A 21,094-nucleotide genomic window follows, 5' to 3' on the forward strand; every position below is an offset into this window, starting at 1 on the left:
GTAGCCAATCAGAGGGCTGCTCATAGTATGTGTGATTTTGCCTTCAGATTGTGACACTTGGGATGGGTGTAAAACTGATTTGGTAACAGTTTTTAACACATCTCGGATGTCTAGTTTATCGGTGGAGTTCCTAAATGTTATATTTACATAAATGAGACAGGGAAGCCTGAAAACATCACACTTCAGGCTACAGTTGTAGCCACTGTTGAGCTGTAAAAATGCACGCTGTAGATTTTGGCAGAAGCAGAAACAAGTGACTTTATAGAAAACTATTTTTTATTTGCACATCGTAAAAACTGTACTTCGCTGCATGTGAAGTATATGAAGGATACAGGCAGACGCACCGAGCTGGAACAGGATCGCTCCGCTGCTGTGCTCTGATCGGCTGCTGCAGCCTCAAAGGAGGACTAAACGGATAGAGCGGCCGGGCCCTGCGAGTCCCTAACGAATATCATAAATACTAATGACTACAGTCTCTTTAGTGAGAGGAAAAGCAATTAACACACACACACAGAGGAAGCAGAACAATTTAACAAGAGCAATTTAGACCAGAAGTCCTGTTCTATAACGGTGCCTCAATCTAATTATAGATCCCAGGACAGGGGCATGTAGTCACAATCTGGGATAAATAACTGTTATTTTTTCACTGGCACCAACAGAAAACATTTAGCATGCAGTAAAAATATAACCAATCAAAAAAATAATAACATAATGGATGCTAATAAGAGTTAAAGTACCATCACTTCAGATTAAAGTCGAGACATGTCTAAAATTGATTAGGAACGTAGCAAGCAAAGAGCAGTGCCACATGACTCAAAGGTGTTGCAAAGGCTTTTCAAATGCCCGTCACGTCATTTCAAAGTTTCGATCACAGGAGGAAGTACAGGGAGGATAACAGAAGGTGCAGGAGAAGCCCGGAGCAGTGCTCTGTGCTGTTAATCTGTTATGACGTCTTCTTCCTGACACCACAGAGAGCTGCTGCTGTCTTTGTGCAGACCGGGATGAATCCTGTTCTTTTAGTGACAGCTGGGCAAAAAGGGTTCACAACTGCATTCCTGCCAGCTGGTAAGGTTGCTAGGAAAGATCAAAAGATTTTTCCTAACCTAAAAACAAATCCACAAGTTTTCAACTTTTGCTGAGCCTGTGTCCCCAGAGCCAAGGGCCAATGTTCAAAATGATCCATGCGGGACAGGAAAGCCTACAGAGACTCCCGTGTGACTTCAAAGAACAGTTTGGTTCCAGCATACGACACTGATAACAGCGTTCATGAGTCTGTGCACATGAAATGGATAAAGAGTCACCAGGCACTGATCAACCTCCGTCTGGAGCATAATGAGTATGACAGTGCAGGGGTTAGTAGCCATCAGATCTCCGACAGAGTCACACGCCAGGAGTCTGCCGAGCTCTCGATAGCCAGGATGAAGGTGTCCTCATTGGAGTATTGCTGGATGATGTTGTCATCCATGTTCACCAGGAGCCTGGGAAAGACAGTAAACACATTTAACGGCAATAACTGATCTGGTCAGCTCATGTCTCTATTGCAAAGGAAAATCTTTAAACATAGACTAGATGAATTAGAACTAATGTCTTGGAGGAATCACAATTCCCGGATTGATGCACATTAATGTGTTATTGATTTCTACATACATGATCTCTCGGCTGTTCTTCACACGGCTTCCCTACGACTTCATTTAATTTCAAAGTTTTGTCCTGAAGTTTGGTTTATGCTAAAATATGCCTTCTAAATGTAAGACGGTCATATTTATTCATCTCTTCTTCTCCTCATTAGCAAGGGTTACTGACACTGGTTGGCATGTAAATCTACCTTAAGCCAACAAGCAAACAGAAATGGAAGCAAGTGAAAAGCAGAACAAAACCGTTTTTATTGAGTTGGACTCACCCTTTTTTGCTTTTTTGGTAAACCTTGGCTATCTTTTCAACAGGCACCGCATATTTCTCAGAGATCTGTGAAGACAAAGTAGATGTTAATGAAACTGAATCTCTCTCTCTCTCCCCCATCTGTATTCTCTATATCTATATCCATATCCATCCATCCATACATACATGAATTCAATTCTTTCTAACGGCCAGTAGGGGGCGACTATTCTGGTTTCAGAAAAGTGTAAGATGTAAGAAGGATGAGAAAATAACTACTGCTCGCATCTTCAGTCTCAGTAAACACTTTCCTGATGAGTTTATGGTCTCAATCCCTAGTTTCACATCTTAAAGCGAAGAACATTACTAGCCAAAAGGACGATAAAGCACAGGTCTATCTTGCGACTGTCGGATCCCCTGCTCATTTTGTGACGTCTGGTTTGAAGAAGCTAACAAGGTAACAACCAAGATGCTCCAGATGATGCTTCAAAAACAGGGCTTTGCAAACCAACAGGTCACATTAGTTTTGACCCATCTACAAACGGTTTGGCAGTGAACTGTTGGTTTGTAGAAGTAATGACTTCTTTTTGTTTTGCAAGCAATGTATTCTCAGTACTCACAGCCTCCATCAGAGCTTTGAGGGTTGGGCTGTGCAGCATCAGAGCATCAAACACTTCATCACACTCCTTCCTCACATATAGTAGAACTGGAAAAGTCAAGGTATAGGAAGATAATATTAGGTCAAACCACGAGACCAACAAGGACAAGAACTCTTAATGGGAAATAAGTTACCTTTTCTTTCTGGTTCCACTCTGGACTTCTTTAGTGCAGGTGGACAGAGGTCTTCCTGGCCAACACATGAAACCCTCTTCATTAAAACACCTCTGATGAACACACATGCAGAAACACGTGTCATTTGATAGGAATGCTATTGGTTCCCTGACATGTAACAGTTTATTTCTTCTAAGGTATAAACAAGGATAAATTAGCCTTTGTCCAACCTTTTGTAATCTTCTCACCATGGAGAGACCCTCAACAATAAACTCAAGGCATAAGCATGTGGAGCAGTGTGCACTAACTCAAAGCCACAGTGGGACTCACCCATTTCGATCAACTTCTTCAGTGTTGAATGCAAACACCTGCAAACAAAATTTTAAAAAAGCAATATGAAATGCAAGACAAATGTAGTTTTGTGTGTGTGTGTGTGTGTGTGTGTGTGTGTGTGTGTGTGTGTGTGTGTGTGTGTGTGTGTGTGTGTGTGTGTGTGTGTGTGTGTGTGTATGTACACTTGTGGGGACCAAATGCCAGTCCTTGTAAATTTGAAGGCATTTTCTTTTTAAAGCTCAAAATCTAGCTTCATGGTTATGGTTACATTTATGTTATGATTAGGATTAGGGGAAGGGGAAGGCTTAGGCATTCATTTCTGATTATTAGGGTTAGGGTAAGCGGCTAGGGAAAACATTATGTCAATTCTATGTCTTCACTAAGATGTCAAAACGAATGTGTGCATGTGTGTGTGTGCGTGTATATATATTGGAAAGAGCGTGGTCCCTCACCTGCCCCGCTCTCTGCAGGTTTCCAAAGTGGACGTCTGGAATGAAGAGAACGGGCTGGGAGTCCAGGTCTCCAATGCTTTTGAACAGCGCACTTTCAGCTCTCTTTATCGGAGTGGTCAACCCCGAGCTGCGATTTTTCCCTAATCCAGAGGCAGTGTGAACTTAACATCTGTTGCCAAGCGACAACCTCAAGTACAGAATTGATTACATTTGCAAACCTTTTTAAGTCTCAGTGCCCTAAGGTCAAGGATTTGTAACCTTGTTTCGGTGGATTTTAAAACAATCTGAACAATTTTATTTCTGTAAATAAATTGTAATCACTTCTTAACAACAAACAAAACAAAAAAGGTTTCACCTTTCATACTCTTCCTGAGCTGCTTTTTTTCCTCGTCACGAAGCTTCCTCTCAGCACCCTGCAAACAGAAAGGAAAAAAATGTCAGAATATGTTTAAAAACAGGTTAAAAAGGTTTATCCAATTCCATGTTATTAGCTCACTGTTGAGCACATGTGCTACCAGCCTTCTTTACCTTATCACAGAAGACCTTAATCTGAGTATAGGCTCGGTGGATTGGCCTGCTGCCGCAGCCGTTGTTGTAGCTGTACGTGTCAATCTGAATAATCAGAGGCATCCCCTTCACACCCTTCTGAGAGGAGAAGTCTGTGCTCAGACAGTTCACAGAGATAAAGACCTAGGAAGCAACAAAATAAGAAATAAAAACAAAACATTCAGTTTTTTAAATTTTGTGACTTAAACTGAAGCAGAGATGATGATCATATAACATTGCTAAATCCATGCCATGCAGGGCAGGAACAAGAAGCAAGAACACCCAGACCTCCCTCTCCCCACCTTCTCCAGCTCATCTGGGAAAACACGTTCCCAGGCCAGCTGAGAGATGCAATCTCTTCAGGGTGTCATGGGTCTGCCCAGGAGGCCTTTGACTAGTGAGACATTCCCAAAACAACTCACACAAAAGGCATCCTTGTCAGATGCCCAGTCACCTTCATTTGCTCCTTTCGATGCAGAGGAGCAGCTCTACTCTGAGCACCTCTCAAATGACTAAACTCTTCACCCTATCTCAAAGGGAGAGGCCAGCCACCCTTCAGAGAAATCTCATTTCCACTGCTTGTATCCGCGACCTAATTTTTTTGGTCACTACTCAGAGCTCATTATCATAGGTGAGGATAGTAACGTAGACTGACAGCTTCGCTTTTACGTTTCGCTCTGTCTTTAACACAACGGGACAAGGCAATATCTGCAACACTGCAGCCGCTGCCCCAATCTGTGTGTCTGTCTCCCACTCCCCTCCCTCGTGAACAAGACCCCAAGATACTTAAACTCCTCCACTTGGGGCAACAACTCATCCCTGACCCAAAGGGGACACTCCTCACTTTTCCGGCAGAGAAAGTATCCAATTAGGCACAATGTTTCTAAGATTTTTAGGGCCAAATATAACAACCTCAGTTTTGTCTGAAATTGAGAGAAGAAAATTACAGGACATATGGGTCTTTATGTCTTTTAGACAAGCCAGCCTGTACTTTCATCAATTGATTTTTGTCATCTGGCTGTTGTCATAGATAGACATAACTGGGTATCATCTGCATAGCAATGAAAGAGTTATGCTAATAATAATAAAATGGCCAGCAAGTCAGGCCTTATACCAGCATGGGTATTCTATTTAGAACATATTCTTTCTATTATAGTCCTGAGTTGATGTCAGGTTGAATACAGATTTCAATATAATCAACTTCTACAAGCAGAGCATAAAGTACATGCCGCACAGCTTACGGTCACTGGGTGCTGCACCAAAGAATTCCAGAAACTGGCCAATCAGAACAATGTGGGATCTTAGGGAGGGGTCCTTAAAGAGGCAGGCATAAAAATGGTGCATTTCAAATAAGAAAATCTTTGGGGCTTTTTCAAAGCTAATGGTGTTAGAATTACAGAATACCATTTCACTTTTGTAAACACTTGTAAAGCAATAAACAGCAACTTGCTATTAACTAAAAGGTATTCCAGCATTAGTTTAACCATAAAAGCCCGTTATTAGTCAATATGTTTTCTAATGAAGCTGTATCTGACTCACAAACTGTGTGGTAATGATAGAAAGGTTAGAGGATCCATGAATCACAACAGCAGCAGTTCAGAGGCCACAACAACTCATAAGCCTCCTTCAAATTCACATGTGTCAAGTAAAAACACTTCAAAGACACAGATGTACAAGAATGTGGGATTTTATATAAAGAAACTGGAACAATATTAAACAACTGTTTAATATTGTTCCAGAACCGCGAGTGTCCCAGATTTCAGAAATATATGGCTCTTCTCCACCCATTCCTCTTTCCCAGAGCTAAAGTAATTGGGCATAGCTGCAGATCTGCAGGTTATTAAAAGCCTGTGAAAAGAATTCACAAAATGTCACCGAAGTAACAGCACCATCCTACCACTATTTTAATTATTTAGTGTGCTCTTTAAGCAATAATACATGTCATTATCTTCACACATTTAATTGCACAATGGAACAGATTCTCATGATTGGTGCCAAATCATCCAAACGGACAGAATTTCCACATGAATCTCCCAGCTAAACAGGACGGGCAGCTTGAGCAACAGGTCGGCAGAGACTGATCACAGTAGATTCATAACTACGGCTAAACACCAATTTTCCCACTACGCAGCATCAACAGCATCGTGTCTGAACCTGCAGAGGTGAGGGCTGATTGCTGGAAAAGCCTGGAGCACAAATGAGCCTCCTACACACCTCCACAAATTCACACCTCCACAGACCCAAGCCATTTCAATTTTCTCCACAAGCGCTGGACGCATTGCTGCTAGCAGCGTGTGTATGTGTGCGTGGGAGGCTTGTTGTGTTTGCGCTTGCTGCATGTATAAACGTACCTTCCAAAAAAAGGGGGGGGGAAACAAAGTTCACGAGGGCACTGCAGAGTGGCTGTTTAGTGCCATCCGCTCAACCAGCACAAAACAAACAAACACGAAAACAAGAGTTGTGTGCAGCAGGAAGCCACTCATCTCCCGCCCGAACCAACACATTTCACACTCTGTTACAAGGAGGCTGCCAACTGTTACCTGGCAACAGCCAAACCATGCAGAAACAAAACATAACATTTCCACCAAATAAAAAAGTATAGATATATTTATTTCATCTAAACTGGTGTCAAATTAGCAGTGGAGAGCTACATTTCTAAAAAGAAAAAAAAAAGATTATAGGAGTGACACGAGGCTTCACATTTCCTCACAGTAACCCTATTGTTTTGTCCTCAACCTTTTCCACCTCATTTCCCGTGGGGGGTGGGGTCTGGTCTCATACTTGAGGCTTGTGAGTCAGAGTGCAGCAGAAAGGGTGAGAACCACTTGGCTCACATCTTACAGCACAGCCACACAGTGTAATCAGTGCTTCTAATGATCTAATTGATATTTAGTAGGACAAATTGTATTCATTAGACAAAGCAGATCATATGCAAAACACAAAAGAAGGGACTATTACAAACTGTGAATGATGACGAAGGGAGGATAGCGTCATTCGTTCGCTATATCATCACAGTTAAAAGCTAAATCCTCAGTGCTCTCACTTTCAAAATACCTACCACCTCTACACAAGAGGCCAGACTACAGGATCATCCATGCTTTGAATATACATACTGCCAAAAATCCAAACATACTGGTTACATTATTTATTTGTTTAACATGCATGAAGGTGCTAACATGGAATTTTGGCCAGGGCTTGAGAGAAAAGTTCAACCTCAGAGGGACTTCTTTGAGTTTCACTCACATTAAAAGGACTAAGATTCCTCTAATTTTGCACCTGTAAAAATTAACCTGTAAAAATTAGTCTGACATAAAAGTGATTTAACTACTAATAATAAAAGGTGCCATGTGAGACAGTCACTTCCCTTTCTGTAAGACTAATGGTACACAGTGGTACACGATTGTGGTCAGGTGTACAATCACACACCGCTCGATGCAGTACCATCACAGTGCCGCCTGAACACACATTTAAAGCAATTACGGTTCGTGAAAAGCGTGTGCGCAACACAGTAAATATTTATCCACAAACCAGCAAAACTGCAATTACCCGTCTGTCAGCGAGGCAGTTTGAGAAGTTCCCATTAAAACTGGAGCTGAATGGGAGCCCCAGGGCTCAAAACACCTTAAGGGTGGACTCATTCTTTAGTGTGTTTGTGGGTGTGTTTACACACTGTGTGCCATTTGTCTTCATCCAACTGACCGACGTCACTAAGGAGAAACCTGAGCAGGGTTGTTTTCAAGGGTCTGTTGCCCTGTACCCGGCGTCTCTGCAGCCCCAAATAACCTGACACAAAGCAGGAGACACGCCTCCCGTCATCGGGGCCAGGCATACGATCCCTCAACTATTGTGAGAGTATGAGGTATAAACAGTCCACTGATGCGGTTCAGCACAGACCAGGAGTCCTAAAGACAAAAACTTGCGCTTTTATTAAGCAATCCTCCCCACACAGGGCTAAGAGTTTACCTCGTCTGACCTGTTTAGCTTCCATGGTGTGACACATACAGCCCCCCCTGCCCCTCACCTTGGCTTCTTCACTGACATCCCATGTGAAAGAAACAGCATTGTAGGCAATTTCCTCCACGTTCCCGATCGTGTTGAAGCTCTCCTTGTAGTCAGCTGAAGGCAAACGGAGAAAACAGGAGAAGTTTGGCGTCAGATCTGTTAACATTTTGCCTGTCTGGAGGCACATTTTCTTTTTTGTGTGTGAATTTTTCAAAACATACTTGCATAACAAAAACAACTATATATTTATCTCTATATCTTGCTATATATCTCTATATAATAGAGAGAGAGACCCTCCTCTTTGCAGATCCTCTCCAAGTCATTAATGTTTCATGGCTGATGTTTGGCAACTGGAACCTTCAGCTACCTCCACAGATTTTCTATAGGATTAAGGTCTGGAGACTGACTCGACCACTCCAAGACCTTAAGGTTCTCACCCAAAACAGTACATGTCCCCATCTGTCCTTCCTTGATCGGGTCCCCTTGGCAGAAAAACACCCCCAAAGCATAATGTTTCCACCTCCATGTTTGATGGTGGGGATGGTGTTCTTGGAGTCGTAAGCAGCATTCTTTCTCCTAAAACATGGCGAGTTGAGTTGATGCCAAATAGGTCTCATCTGACCACAACACTTTACCCAGTCCTCCTCTGAATCATTGAGATGTTCAGTGGCAATCTTCAAACGGGCCTGTACATGTGCTTTCCAACTGTTTTCTTGGTGACTGCGTTTCCAGCTGCCTTGAGATCATTGACAAGTTCCTCCTGAGTAGTTCTGGGTTGGTTCCACAGCATTCTCATTATCACTGAAACTCGATGAGGTGAGCTCTTGTGTGGAGTTCCAGACCGAGGGAGATTGGCAGTTATTTTATGGTCCTTCCATCTGCGAATAATCACACCAACTGTCGTCACCTTCTCCCCCAGCTGCTTGGCGATGGTCTTGTAGTAGTAGCCTTGTGTAGGTCCACAGTCTCGTCCCTGACATCCTTGGAAAGCTCTTTGGTCCTGGCTATGGTGCAGAGTTTGGAATCTGAATGGATTGATTGCTTCTATGGACAGCTGTCTTTTATACAGGTAACAAGGTGAGAAGGCTCCCAATGTCAGCTTGTTACCTGGATAAAATATAGCTGGGAGCCAGAAATCTTGCTGATTAATACTTATTTCATTCATGAAAATCTGAATTCATTTATTTCTCTATCTTTTTTATTATTGTTCTGTCTCTCACTGTTCAAATAAACCTACCATTGAAATTATAGACTTATCTTTTCTTTGTTAGTGGGCAAATTTACAAAATCAGCAGAGGTTCAAATAATTTGTTCCCTGACTGTGTGTCAACTAAATTTTTGATTGTTCATACTGATCCAAGAACTCATAAAGACATACAGTATACTTATTTAGTAGCTGGTTGAGGTAGTGATCATTTCCCAACATAGGAAACTGCTCCCTCAGAGTCAGAACAACAATAACAGTTAACATTCCACCACTGTTCCTCTCCTACAGTAGCATTTTGTCTTTAAATCCCATTATAGGCAGCATGTCTATTTCATTATCTCATCTTTTCAACAGTTCACAATACTCCACCATTAACTCCAAATACACTGCCTTATTTTCACTCTCCCACCTTGTCTGTGGCAAGTTCATGCCAATACTTGCCATGAAAATTCACCAGAGTTTATGACACCTGGTTCATTCCTTTCGGTTTAAAGCCACAGGCTGGGGCACGTCTTTTGCTGAACGCACATGATATGGCTACAATCCAAGCCCCCACCTATTTCTCCTGTTAACGTCTATGCAAACATAGACCCATAAGCAGTCTTTTCACAGCACTCCTGTAGGAATTCAGGCTTGACTGTTATTCAAATTATATCAGGTTTCAGCTTTGGATATGTGACAGGATTCTCCTGGAGCCTCCTGTAGGACTGCCACCTACTTAATCTCTCCTTACTTAAATGGTTTTGTGAGGTTTAGGCGAAAATATCTAGTAGTCCCCATCTACACCATTAATGTACAGGTAGTGAGGACAGAACGTCTTACCGATGTCCAGCACTCTCTGCTTGGCAGTGTGCTGCCGTGAGTGCCAGTATTTCCAATTCTTCAGCTGCTCATCTCTGTCCTTGTCTTCCCCAAAGACAACCATGATGACACTCTACAGGAAAATATGAAGTAGAATCAGGTCAAATATTTCACACTACTGAGTGATAAAGTCCTCAGCCTCCTCCATCTTCCCTCATTCACCTGTACAATACTGTTCTGTGGCAGCTCAGAGCCTCCCACGGTGCACTGATCACTACTGGATAGACTCCTATCAGCTCCATGGGATGATGTCACTCCAGTCACTCCGACTTTGCCTCTGGGCTGATGCAGGGATGATCTGAAGCCGGCCGCAGAGAGCGTCAAAGGGTAGAACTGGCCGCGGTTCAAGTAGGCCATGGGTCCTTCTCCTTGGCGTGGCCGGAGAGACAACGTGGCCTCCAGGTTGTACCGGAAGCTGTCACTGTAAGGACATAATGGGCTCCATAACTGCCATTGGTAAGATAACTACTAAAACAATGACAGGTGAAAGTAAAATATAAAACTGAATGTTATTAAATATAGCCTTATAAACTCTTCATAATATATATTTTAGGCTTTGAAGTCTAAATCCTGTGTGTGCCAATAAGGAAACTGGACTATAGTCATTGAACTCTTGCAATCCCTGACAATATTAATATTTGTTAAAAATTAATGACTTAAGACAATCTTTTAAAATGAAGGACATCCTAATCTAAAAATCAAATTATATACCAGCTTCTCTTTCATTTTAGAAAAACTCTTTAAGTTGATGCTTGTGCATTAGGAAAAAATCTTTTCCTGTCATATTATCAAATTAAATCAATCACAGCCAAATGGAGGAATTTGTTAAAACTTTAAAACTTTTACTCTAGGACAGCAGATTAATGCTGGTGTACGTGACTCAGTAAAAGAGGTCAAGCAACAGCAGATAGTCGGCATCACCTTTGACATACTAAACACATCACTGTCCAGAGGTAAATACTTAAATCAACATTTTAATTGGGGGGGGGGGGGGGGGGAGAGACACATATATAGGTGATTTTTTTTTGACAGCAAAGTAGTTTGGTGGATTAAAGCGTTTCTTGCAAATGATAAAATGAAATGACCAGATAAGAAGATCGCTGGAGGAACTGTTTAAAGACACTTATGACTCTAAACAAACTTGAGCCCAACATACACTCAACAAAAACTTTATTACTAGTGTCCCTTTTGCTTTCAGAACTGCGTTAATTCTTCATTGTATAGATTAAACAAAGTACTGGAAAATTTCCTCAGAGACTTTTGTCCACATTGCCATGACCGCATCACACGGTTGCTGCAGATTTCCCAGCTGCACATCCACGATGAACATCTCCAATTCTACCCAAAGTTGCTCCACTGGATTGAGATCTGATGATTGCGGACACGAGTACAGTGAACTCATTGTCATGTTCAAGGAGATGCTTTGAGTTTTTTGACATCATTATCCTGCAGGAAGCAGCCATGAGAAGATGGTACACTGTGGTCATAAAGGGATGGACATAGTCAGCAACAACACTCAAGTAGTGCTGTGGAGTGTAAGCGACACTCAGTTGGCACTAAGGCATCTGCAGTGCAAAGAAAATATCTCCCACGCTGTCACACCACCACCACCCTGAACTGTTGATTCAGTGCAGGATGGATCCATGCTTTCATGTTGTTTAAATTAGGTCTTAACCATCCACCTATTGCAGCCAAAATCATCAAAATCATCCGACCAAGCAATGTTTTTTCCAATCCTCTATTGTCCGATTTTGATTCCTACTGTATTCTTCTTAGCGGACAGAGCATCACGGTTCAGTGTGTTGTGTGTTCAGAGATGCTCTTCTTTTTGGAACAAGTGGTTATTTGAGTTACTGCTGCTTTCCTATCATTTCAAGGCAGTCTAGCCAGTCTCTGTCACTTAAATCACCTTTCTTCTTCATTCTGATGCTTAACTTGAACTTCAGCAGTTCATCTTGACCATGTCTGCTTGTCTGAATGCATCCAGTTGCTGCCAAGTGATTGGCTGATCAGATCACATTGTGTTAACAAACAACTGAACATTGCATTGCATTTTGTACCAAACAGCGTGGCCAGTGAGTGTGTGTCTGGGCCGCATAGATTCATTATTGTCTTAAACTATCAAAAACCCATCAATGAACCACACCGACACCCTGGTTAACCTTAAAAAACACACATTGCAGTTTCTTTAGACTTAAACCCCCACATACACTATTCTTCTAAAGCTCTGAATGAGTGTTAATCCAATGCTGAAAATAGTTCCATCATTTCCGCCTGCGGTGTAGTGTTAAGGGAACTGTGACTGACTTTATAGGTTTTATTTTGTTTATAATGTTTTGCATGTTTTGATTTGATAGCTTTACGCCAGATGCCCTTCGTGATGCAATGAATGGAATGAATGGGGTTGCAGCTTCACAGAGCAATCACGGCGAACGGGGAAACTTAAACAGTGTTTATGTTTTTCCCCACATGAGATTTGTTGGCAAAAATTTTTTTTAAAAAGCACCTAAAATTCATAGTCATTCTTCTCTCAGGATAAGATGTGTGCACATAAATGTTATTCTAAGTTTTTTGTAGTATCGCCATGTTTTTAAACTTACGCTGGTAGACTGTGGTGAAATTCATCAACTCCCGAGGAAGAATTTTTGTGGTACATCTGTAAAAGAAGATACTAATCAGCAAACTATTCATGTAAAAAGAAATAATGAAAAAAGGAGTTTGTATCAAATAAAAAAAATGTTATCAGTATCAACAAAACTTGTATAGCAACAACCAACAATTCTGTTCAGATTAGGTCTGACCTCTTTTTCCACTGGCTCCTCATACGTGCTGTCCGGACTGCTCCTCTGTTCGTCTCTCAAATAGCCAGTGAGGGACATATCATAACAGCTTTGCTCATACAGCCTCCTTATCTGGTCTCTAGGCTCTTTTTGGCAGGTGCCACCAGAAAATGAAAGCGGCATGGTTGCCTGGCTTTCTGTCTTGACCAGAGCAAGAGGTCCATTTTCTCTACCTTTACCATCTCCTTCTCTAGAATCTCCTGCGTGGCTCTCAGCTCCATATTTGTAGCCCTGCTGGTGCTCAGTGGTTGTGCTGTTGTTTAAAGAGAGGTTAACAGGCAGTGACACCATAGCTTGAAGCTGGTGACCCACCATGTCCAACTTTCCGCAGTTGCTGTGCCCGTGAGCAGAAGGCTCTGTGGGCTTAATGCCACTGGGTGCATACCTCTTCTCTCTGGGAACCTGAAAGGATTATGACAAGTCCAGAAGCAATTCAGACCTAATATAAATCAGATCATTGTATGTGGCAATGTCCTTTATTATTCTTTGTTTCATACCTTATAGTAGTCATACAGCACCCCTAGAGCTGCTGCACTGTCCTCATCTCCATTGATGTTCATCATGGCCTTTGAGGCTGCTGTCAGTGGGTTCTCCAGGAAGATTTTCCATGCCTAAAATAAATCAGATCATTGTATGTGGCAATGTCCTTTATTATTCTTTGTTTCATACCTTATAGTAGTCATACAGCACCCCTAGAGCTGCTGCACTGTCCTCATCTCCATTGATGTTCATCATGGCCTTTGAGGCTGCTGTCAGTGGGTTCTCCAGGAAGGTTTTCCATGCCTCATCCTCACTGCTGAGCGGTTTGCGGTGGGCCACCGACACTTCGTTTGGTACCACCACCACCAGCCTTTTGCTGGGAACGACCGATGGGAAAAGACAGAGAGGCATGTTATTACTGCAAAGCCATTCTTTCATTAACAGAAACGAGTGCCAAGCCACTAAAAATGCCCCAGGCTGTTTCTCACCAGACTTCACTCAAATTGCCCACTCCATGTGGAGGATGTTTATTTAAGTCGACTTTTGCTGGTATATCTTTAAAAATATACCTCTGTTCGTCTCTGCGGCTTCATGCCAGTATCATTCAGAGATACTGGCATGAAGATAAATTTCGTCTGACATCGTGGTAGTTATTAATTTTCAAATTTTTGTGAAATCTTTCATAATAATGAAAGCATAGACGAAACCAATAACGTTTATGTGCAGGTACATGAATGGTAATTAACTAATTCTAAAATAAATTATATTATATTAGTTTAGTAATTTGTGTCCCTGGGGGTGTTTATATAGCATAGGCTCCGGTGTACATTGCTGATAGCAAGAAGACAAAAAAATATATCTAAAAGGAACTGGATTAAAACTGACAGAAGTTATTATCAGTGATGCTAAAACTTTCTCTTACCTGTCCAGGTCCATGTTGCTTCAAGTCCCTGCTGTTTTCTAGGATTGCTAGAGAAACTGGACTTTCAAGTTAGTGCAGGTAAGTTTGTGTGGGAAACTGCAAAAATCAGCCCGGGAAATGCTGGCTCTATTTAAGGTCTCACTAAAAACCGCCAATGAAATCATCTGGATCCTCGCGAACTAACACATTTCCCGATGCCCATAGTGTAAGAAGAAAATGTCCATATTAAAAACAAACAAAGAAACAAAAACAAAACAAATCGATAATAATCCGTACAAATGGAGACAGGGGTGTATTCTGTTTGGAAAAGGTGATCAATTAAGACCGAGGTAGTACAGCACCTGAGGCAGGATAAACGAGGAAACGAAAGCTACCCCTGTGATTGGTGATATACTTCTAAGCGTCGTAGTACAGGACTGCTCCCCATTGGTGAATGGGAAGCGGAAAGGCGTGTCTTGAAAAATAGGTAAAAGGTGGACTGCCCAACGTTAAATGATATATAGTACGGTATGTACCGTTTTGTGTTGTTTTTGGGGGAGTTCTGTGTGTGTTTAAAAACAAGCCCGTGAGCAGCAAAACAGAAAAAAACGAAAACACACGCTCTTCCAACTCAATTTGATATTTTAATTGGCTATATTGGTGATATTAACGGTGTCGTAAAATGTATTTTACGAAAGCTTATGAATATTATCTTAATTGTTAATTGGCGTAAGAGAAAACAATGGTGGCTGTTCCTTTGTGTTGTATCGCGACACCTTGTGGCATGCATTTGTCTTGCACCTTGAAGGGAAAACTGTTATACATTTGCTGATTTCAAAGGTGTTTTGCTATTCTTGTTGCTTCGTTCCGAAATGTATTTTTGTGGTTAAATAACTACTTTACGTTTTATTACGCCAATTTTTTCTTCCTGGGAAATGTTCCTCCTGTAAAGAAAGATGGAGCCTTCACGTGCTGTCAGAAAAGCCCCCAACTTGATTCGTGTAGAACTGTCACGATTTGGGGTTTACTGGAAATCTTTGAATGCATCATAGTTCATGGTTTGGGCATGCGCACTAGTGCGGTGACGCCAAACGGCAGGGATAGGCGAGAGTTCCAGAGGACTCAGCGTAGTGCTGCTTCAGTTTAGTGATTGTCTTCACTGATACAAGTACTTTTTTTTATTAACTGGTAAGGTATTTACAAAACGCCTAGTAGCACGTTTTAGTGCTCAATGTCTACTTAAAGTCGTGTTCATTGTATGTGTCAATGTATTATCCAAGCTACGAGCTAACGGATAGCAACCGGCTAACTGAATGCTAGTGAATTAGTACGAAAAGAAATGTATGGTTACATTTTTTTTTCTAAAAAATGTTATTTTAGTGTTATCAAGATGTCTCCGAAGTGAGAATTTTCAACGGTAGTTGAAGTTGTTAAGACTAAAGCAGCATTTTCAAATAACGTTAGCCTTGAATGGGCACTGCATGGCGAGGACTGTCCTTACATCACCGGTGGTCAGTGGTGGACGATATTTTGACGTAAATATTTGCTGATTAAGGTAATGCAATGTGGCAACTGAAAAGAGACATCAACACTTCTTTTGTGACATGCATATTATTAGAATAGCTGACTGATTCTGGTTTGATGATAGTAAACGAGTCTTTAAAAATGTCGCTCAGAAACAGAGTTCATACAGTCCCAACATTGACCTAAATCTTATAGTCTGTCTATAATAACTTTGAAAATGAGCATTTAGATTTTCTTTGGGGAAATTTCCGAGATAATTGCCTGATGCATGTGACCCAAAAAGCAACAATTAGCCTAGTTCCAAACGGCGTTTCGCAGCCGCTGCTGCCTTGCACGTTTTGAAGTCTAGTTAAGTTAGGAGACAGGTATGCTTCAGTTGTAAATAATTAATAGTGCTTAATCCAAACCCTCAGCTGGTGTCACTTCTCTGCATTTCAGGATGGTGTGGCTTTTATTCCCTTGGTGCCTTGCATTTCCCTTCACCTTCCCTAAAGTCATTGTATTAGAGGCTTGTCATCTTTTTGCTAGTGCTGTGTTGATTAAATTGTTGTATATTTTTGGCAGGTGGAACATCAGAAATGGCCCGTGGGCACCAAAAGTTCCAGTCCCAGCAGAAAAACGCCAAAAAGCAGGCAGAGATCAAGAAGAGTAAAGGCCATGACCAGAAGGCTGCAGCTAAGGCTGCTTTAGTATACACATGCACCGTGTGTCGGGTATGGGCTAAAGCTGACATTAGCAGCATTAGCAAACATTTAACCATGTAGTTAGGATGGAACTCACTACACAGGAGGCTGGCACATCACTGCAGTGGATTTGATCATATTGTTTGCAATGTGATTAAGTCAATACCTATATCATATCTCATTTCACACTTCACTGTAACACTGAAGTTGGAAGTTATACCTCCCAAGCCAGCTACCTTAAATAACTTCACCATGTTATGTGATTACTAGGTATGATCTCATTTCAGTAAAGTCTAGGTCAGTAGGCTTTCCTGGACTGAGTTATAATTGCTTGGCATTTCTTATATTTTGTAAACAATCACATATAAAACACTAAGAATAGAACAGAAGTGAGTCACAAGCTGAAAGCAGATCACAACAGAGGTTGGATTCAACCCAGTGCTGTTTTACCTGGGCAGCATGGATTTGTGCAGGTTCATAATTGACAGCTTATTGATAAAGTATAAACTCATGCCAAGCTAACAGTTCATAGTAATCTTACAGGCCCCCCCCCCTTTTAAAGTTTCAACTACATCTCTACGATTGTTAGAAAGGTGTGATGGAAAGTGGTTAAAATCCCTTTCTAATACCCTCATACACCTTTTGCTTCTCTTTTCACACATGTGCCAAGGACGGTCAGCTTTTCTTGTCACTGCCGTCATCTGACACACAGGTGGTGGCATGCAATGCTGCTCGGTTGGCACAGCACTGCCTAATGTTTAGCATAAATGACATCAGCTTCTGCTCCCCCTGGAAGAATGAAGCGACAAATGCAGGCACTTTGTTAATGATTTTACCTGCATTTGGTGGGACAAACAGATTTTCTGTCTTTGAGACCATTTCACAGTCATGTTCTCTTCAGTGATTGTCCAGAATCGGACTGCTTTTGAAATTTCTCAGAACTCCAGGCGATTTTCCTCTTCACCAGCCTGTGTTTGCTCCTGGATTGACTGACCAGGTTGAAGTCAAACAGGAGCTGTCATGCTACATCCTGTTTACATGTTTTAACTGGAACACTCACCAGGCAACGTGACTTTCTGTATTACCTGTAAATACGTTTCTGTGTTTCTTTTAGCCAGTTATCACTTATCCAAGCGATTACAGAGCAGCAGCAGCTCAAAGCCTTAACAATGACAAAACAAGCTGGTATTTGTAATGTAATCTAATATCCAACCAGTTGAGATCATATTGTGAAACACCTTTTGTCTCTTGTTATAGTTTTGTTGATATATCTGAGTAAACTGATGTCATTCTCATTGATGTCATCTTTTTTTTTTTTTTCTTTACCAGACACAAATGCCCGACCCGAAGACCTTTAAGCAGCACTTTGAAAGCAAACATCCAAAGTCTCCAATGCCCCCAGAGTTGGTTGGTGTGGAGGCGTAATGGATTAACCTCTTTCTGTAAGGCAGTTGGAACCAACTCAGGACAGGCTTCTACATTTTGAGGTGTTTCAGATAATCTTCAGTACAGCTTCAGTTATTGCTGATGCTGATTAACTGATGTATGGGTGTGCTTATGTAGGGATTTTACACAATCAATTGGACTGAAGACAGCTACCCCCTCTTGGCATAAATGTGTGTGTTCCACTTTTGATTGTATGCAATATTTGCAAAATCTGATCATTTCAAAATGTTATGCTCACAAGACTAGCTTGTCCATGGGCTCCACCACCATCTCAGGTCTCCCACTGTTTCTCAGCAAGCTTTGAATACAAGATGAATTGGCACTGGCTCAAATGAACAAAGATGATGATGATGATGATGATGATAATTGGAAGTTATCTGCCAAATCCAGTGTAATGTGAAATCCATTATGGGTTTTGACTGAGATGGATTTGTGATACAGAAGGGTTGATGTCAAAATAATAGTTATCCAGAATGTGACTAGAGTTCATTAATGTGCTTGGAAAGTCACATTCATAACCACTAATGCTGTGTTCTTTTCTATTAGATTCAGATTTACTTCTAATCTGCACTGATTATATATATATAAACACATATATTTTTTGGCTTGCTTCCATTATTTTTTTAATGATGAGTCTATTGTTGTTGTTGAAGTGAAAAATGTCTCAAATGCACTGTCCTGCACAGTTGCTGAAATTGTGCATTGCATTTACCCCTCAGATTATCATGAAACAAATTTTGTTTGTGTCAAAAAATACGTTTTTGTCATGTGCAAAATTTGTAAAGGCTCTGCAGACAGGGCACTACACGTCTGATCACTGCAAAGCTTTCCATGTTCTTACTCTGCTGCTGCAGTAAACATCTGGATATTTACCTTTGATCCTATTATAAGAGGTATGTCGACTGAAAATAGGTTTGCACTGGGTGTTGTAAATGACAACACTAATGAACTCCTGTCCCCAGAGTTGGTCATTGTAGTAATACATGTGACATAATTGTGCACAGCTATAGTATGTATTCTGCTGTGTAACTTGTCTCACTGTCATCTCTATGGTGTATGTGAAAACAATCCCAAGTGCAGTCTTGCGCTCTTTGGTGTTCTTTTGCAGTATTTCAGCTCTGAACCTGCAAAGTCTAAACTAAATTACACCATATATTATCTTACTCTACCTTATTTTATATAAATTGATCGTAGCAGGCAAAGACAGTTTTAATCCAATTGGAAGGAACTATTTTCAATACATTTGGACCTGTTGGTCATTAACCACTGACATTGTATCACTGTGCTAAAGTCTGGACTGACAACCAGCCATGTTTTTACTTTTTGTAATAATCATATCTTTGTCCACAAAATGTAATGTATAGCCTTTGAATAAAGTTATTTTATATTAATATTACCAAGTTGTGTTTTTAACTTTGAAAGTTACTAAATTCTGCCTTAGGTTCCCCTACAGTAGGTGGAAACTTAATGGAAGCTCAGCTTCTTTTTTCTGCCGCTCCTCTTAGGGGTCACCACAGCATCTGCTCCATCTCACCTTGTCCCTTCCATCATTTTCTGTCACTCCAACCATCTGCATGACGACCTGTGGGCTTCCTCTGAACCGACAGCTCCATTTTCAGTATTGTTTGTCCAGTATCTCCACTGCCTGTCTTCTGTACATGTCCAAGCCATCTCACCTTGAGCTGTCCCTCATATTTTTTCCAACCTGGTCAATCACTTGGCCTCCTGCCTTTCTGTAAGTGCCACTGTCTCAAAATCATACATCATAGCAGGTCTCCCTATCATCCCTTTCACATTTCACCTCTGACACTCACCCCACCCTCCCTACACTCTCTTCATCTCTTTTGTGGCGCTTTTGCTTCAAAATGTTCATCTCATGTATTTATATTTACCCATCGGAAGTACCTCTTGTCCTTGGAATTTCACTTTTCTGTCTGTATCCCTCTTATTCGCTCTAGAAGAATGCTTCACAGAGTAGGTGGCAGAAAACAGCTTTTCCACCTGCTCCCTATGCTCGCTACAGATCACAAAGTCATGTGCAAATGTCATAGTCCACAGAGACTCCAATCTGACCTTGCAAACAAGAACGGGCTCACCACTGTCTCACTGCCCTCATACCTGTCCTGCACCACCCCTCACATACTTTGCCAGCACGTTTCTTCCCCATTTTTCAGGCTGTATCGTCTGTAGTAAACAATCTGGTTAAAAAGTCCAATGATCTCTCTTCTAGACATCTCCAACCCTCCACAGATATGTCATCTGGATCAGCTGCCTTTCCACACTTCATCCTTTTCTTAGCTGTTATTCCTTCCTCGTTATTATGGGCAATCAATATGATTGGACAGTTTCTACAATTTTACTCCTGCCGCCTATTTGGTATGTTTGATATATTTCTTTGGTATATTTCTTCGTCTGCCTTCGCCCTTCCATCTGTTTCAGGTAACACCAACAAATTTAATCTGCGCAATTGGTTTCATTAGCTTCTCGGCTCATACCCTGTTATGAGTCAAAGATCTTCTGCTCAGCTGCACTGCTGATGGTAAAATCTCTATATTTATGAACCAGAAATGTAGCACAAGCATAATGAATTCCTTGCTTAATGGGAATGTTACATAAATTGGCACACAGGTGGGGTTTTTTTGTTTGTTTTTTTGTATTAATACTTCCTTGTTAATGCACACATCCTGTTGGTAATTAGGGTGGAAAATGTCAGCAGAATATTAGAGCTATAAAATTGAAAAGGCTATTATAGTTCACACTCTTTGCTTCCTCTAAGAGTGGTTATTTATTGATTTACTCTAGTGTAACATCTACAGAGTGAATTGTTTCAGGCAGCCTCTGGCTCTGTATACACTTACACTGTAGACTGATGAGGAAGCCTGGAGCTTATCTTGTGGCTGGTGCACAGTAAACAGTGGGGTCAGAGTGGTGTTCTGCTGGACCAACAGGTTTTGTGAAGAAGGCCTTAAAACAGCTTTTCTCATTGTCTCTTCCCTGACTACAACCACGAAAGACCATATACAAGATGAGAGATGCAAAAGACTTAATTCTATGTTGGGGTTATTTCATAGAATGATATTAATTTTTTACACAATGATATCACAATTGCTCATGCATAGGTTAGCACATTTTGATAGAAGAAAATATAGCCATTCCTACATGTGTAGAAATGC

The 21,094-nt window shown here is 41.2% G+C and overlaps 2 protein-coding genes across 3 annotated transcripts; one reads left to right on the forward strand and one right to left on the reverse strand.

Annotated features, from left to right (window-relative positions):
* Window positions 1-1,363: 1,363 nt before the first annotated feature.
* On the reverse strand, window positions 1,364-14,303 carry LOC134636904 (grainyhead-like protein 2 homolog). The gene is made up of 15 exons (XM_063487169.1): window positions 14,290-14,303; window positions 13,557-13,743; window positions 12,849-13,289; window positions 12,648-12,703; window positions 10,210-10,468; window positions 10,009-10,120; window positions 7,999-8,093; window positions 3,960-4,121; window positions 3,787-3,844; window positions 3,432-3,571; window positions 2,977-3,014; window positions 2,668-2,759; window positions 2,496-2,581; window positions 1,901-1,965; window positions 1,364-1,478 (listed from the first exon to the last, which is right to left on the reverse strand). The coding sequence occupies exons 1-15, from the start codon at window positions 14,301-14,303 to the stop codon at window positions 1,364-1,366; spliced, it is 1,920 nt and encodes a 639-aa protein (XP_063343239.1).
* A 1,043-nt stretch (window positions 14,304-15,346) lies between these two features.
* On the forward strand, window positions 15,347-19,317 carry LOC134637703 (zinc finger protein 706). Of its 2 annotated transcripts, none has more exons than XM_063488196.1 (3): window positions 15,347-15,456; window positions 16,357-16,505; window positions 17,805-19,317. In XM_063488196.1, the coding sequence occupies exons 2-3, from the start codon at window positions 16,371-16,373 to the stop codon at window positions 17,898-17,900; spliced, it is 231 nt and encodes a 76-aa protein (XP_063344266.1). In that variant the 5' UTR covers window positions 15,347-15,456; window positions 16,357-16,370; the 3' UTR covers window positions 17,901-19,317. The 2 variants fall into 2 exon arrangements, with proteins under 2 accessions (XP_063344266.1, XP_063344265.1); XM_063488195.1 differs by lacking the exon at window positions 15,347-15,456 and adding an exon at window positions 15,470-15,823.
* Window positions 19,318-21,094: the final 1,777 nt, after the last annotated feature.

This window comes from Pelmatolapia mariae, linkage group LG10_11, assembly GCF_036321145.2.
Source record: "Pelmatolapia mariae isolate MD_Pm_ZW linkage group LG10_11, Pm_UMD_F_2, whole genome shotgun sequence".
NCBI classification, from domain to species: domain Eukaryota; kingdom Metazoa; phylum Chordata; class Actinopteri; order Cichliformes; family Cichlidae; genus Pelmatolapia; species Pelmatolapia mariae.

Excerpts from the sequence above, each read along its gene's own strand:
- LOC134637703 (XM_063488196.1), top strand. The coding sequence starts at position 16,371 with ATGGCCCGTGGGCACCAAAAGTTCCAGTCCCAGCAGAAAAACGCCAAA. Across the intron at positions 16,506-17,804 it reads ACACATGCACCGTGTGTCGG|ACACAAATGCCCGACCCGAA; the intron begins GTATGGGCTAAA and ends TTTCTTTACCAG.
- LOC134636904 (XM_063487169.1), bottom strand. Across the intron at positions 3,572-3,786 it reads GCTCAGGAAGAGTATGAAAG|GGAAAAATCGCAGCTCGGGG; the intron begins GTGAAACCTTTT and ends CCTCTGGATTAG. Across the intron at positions 2,582-2,667 it reads AGTGGAACCAGAAAGAAAAG|TTCTACTATATGTGAGGAAG; the intron begins GTAACTTATTTC and ends TGACTTTTCCAG.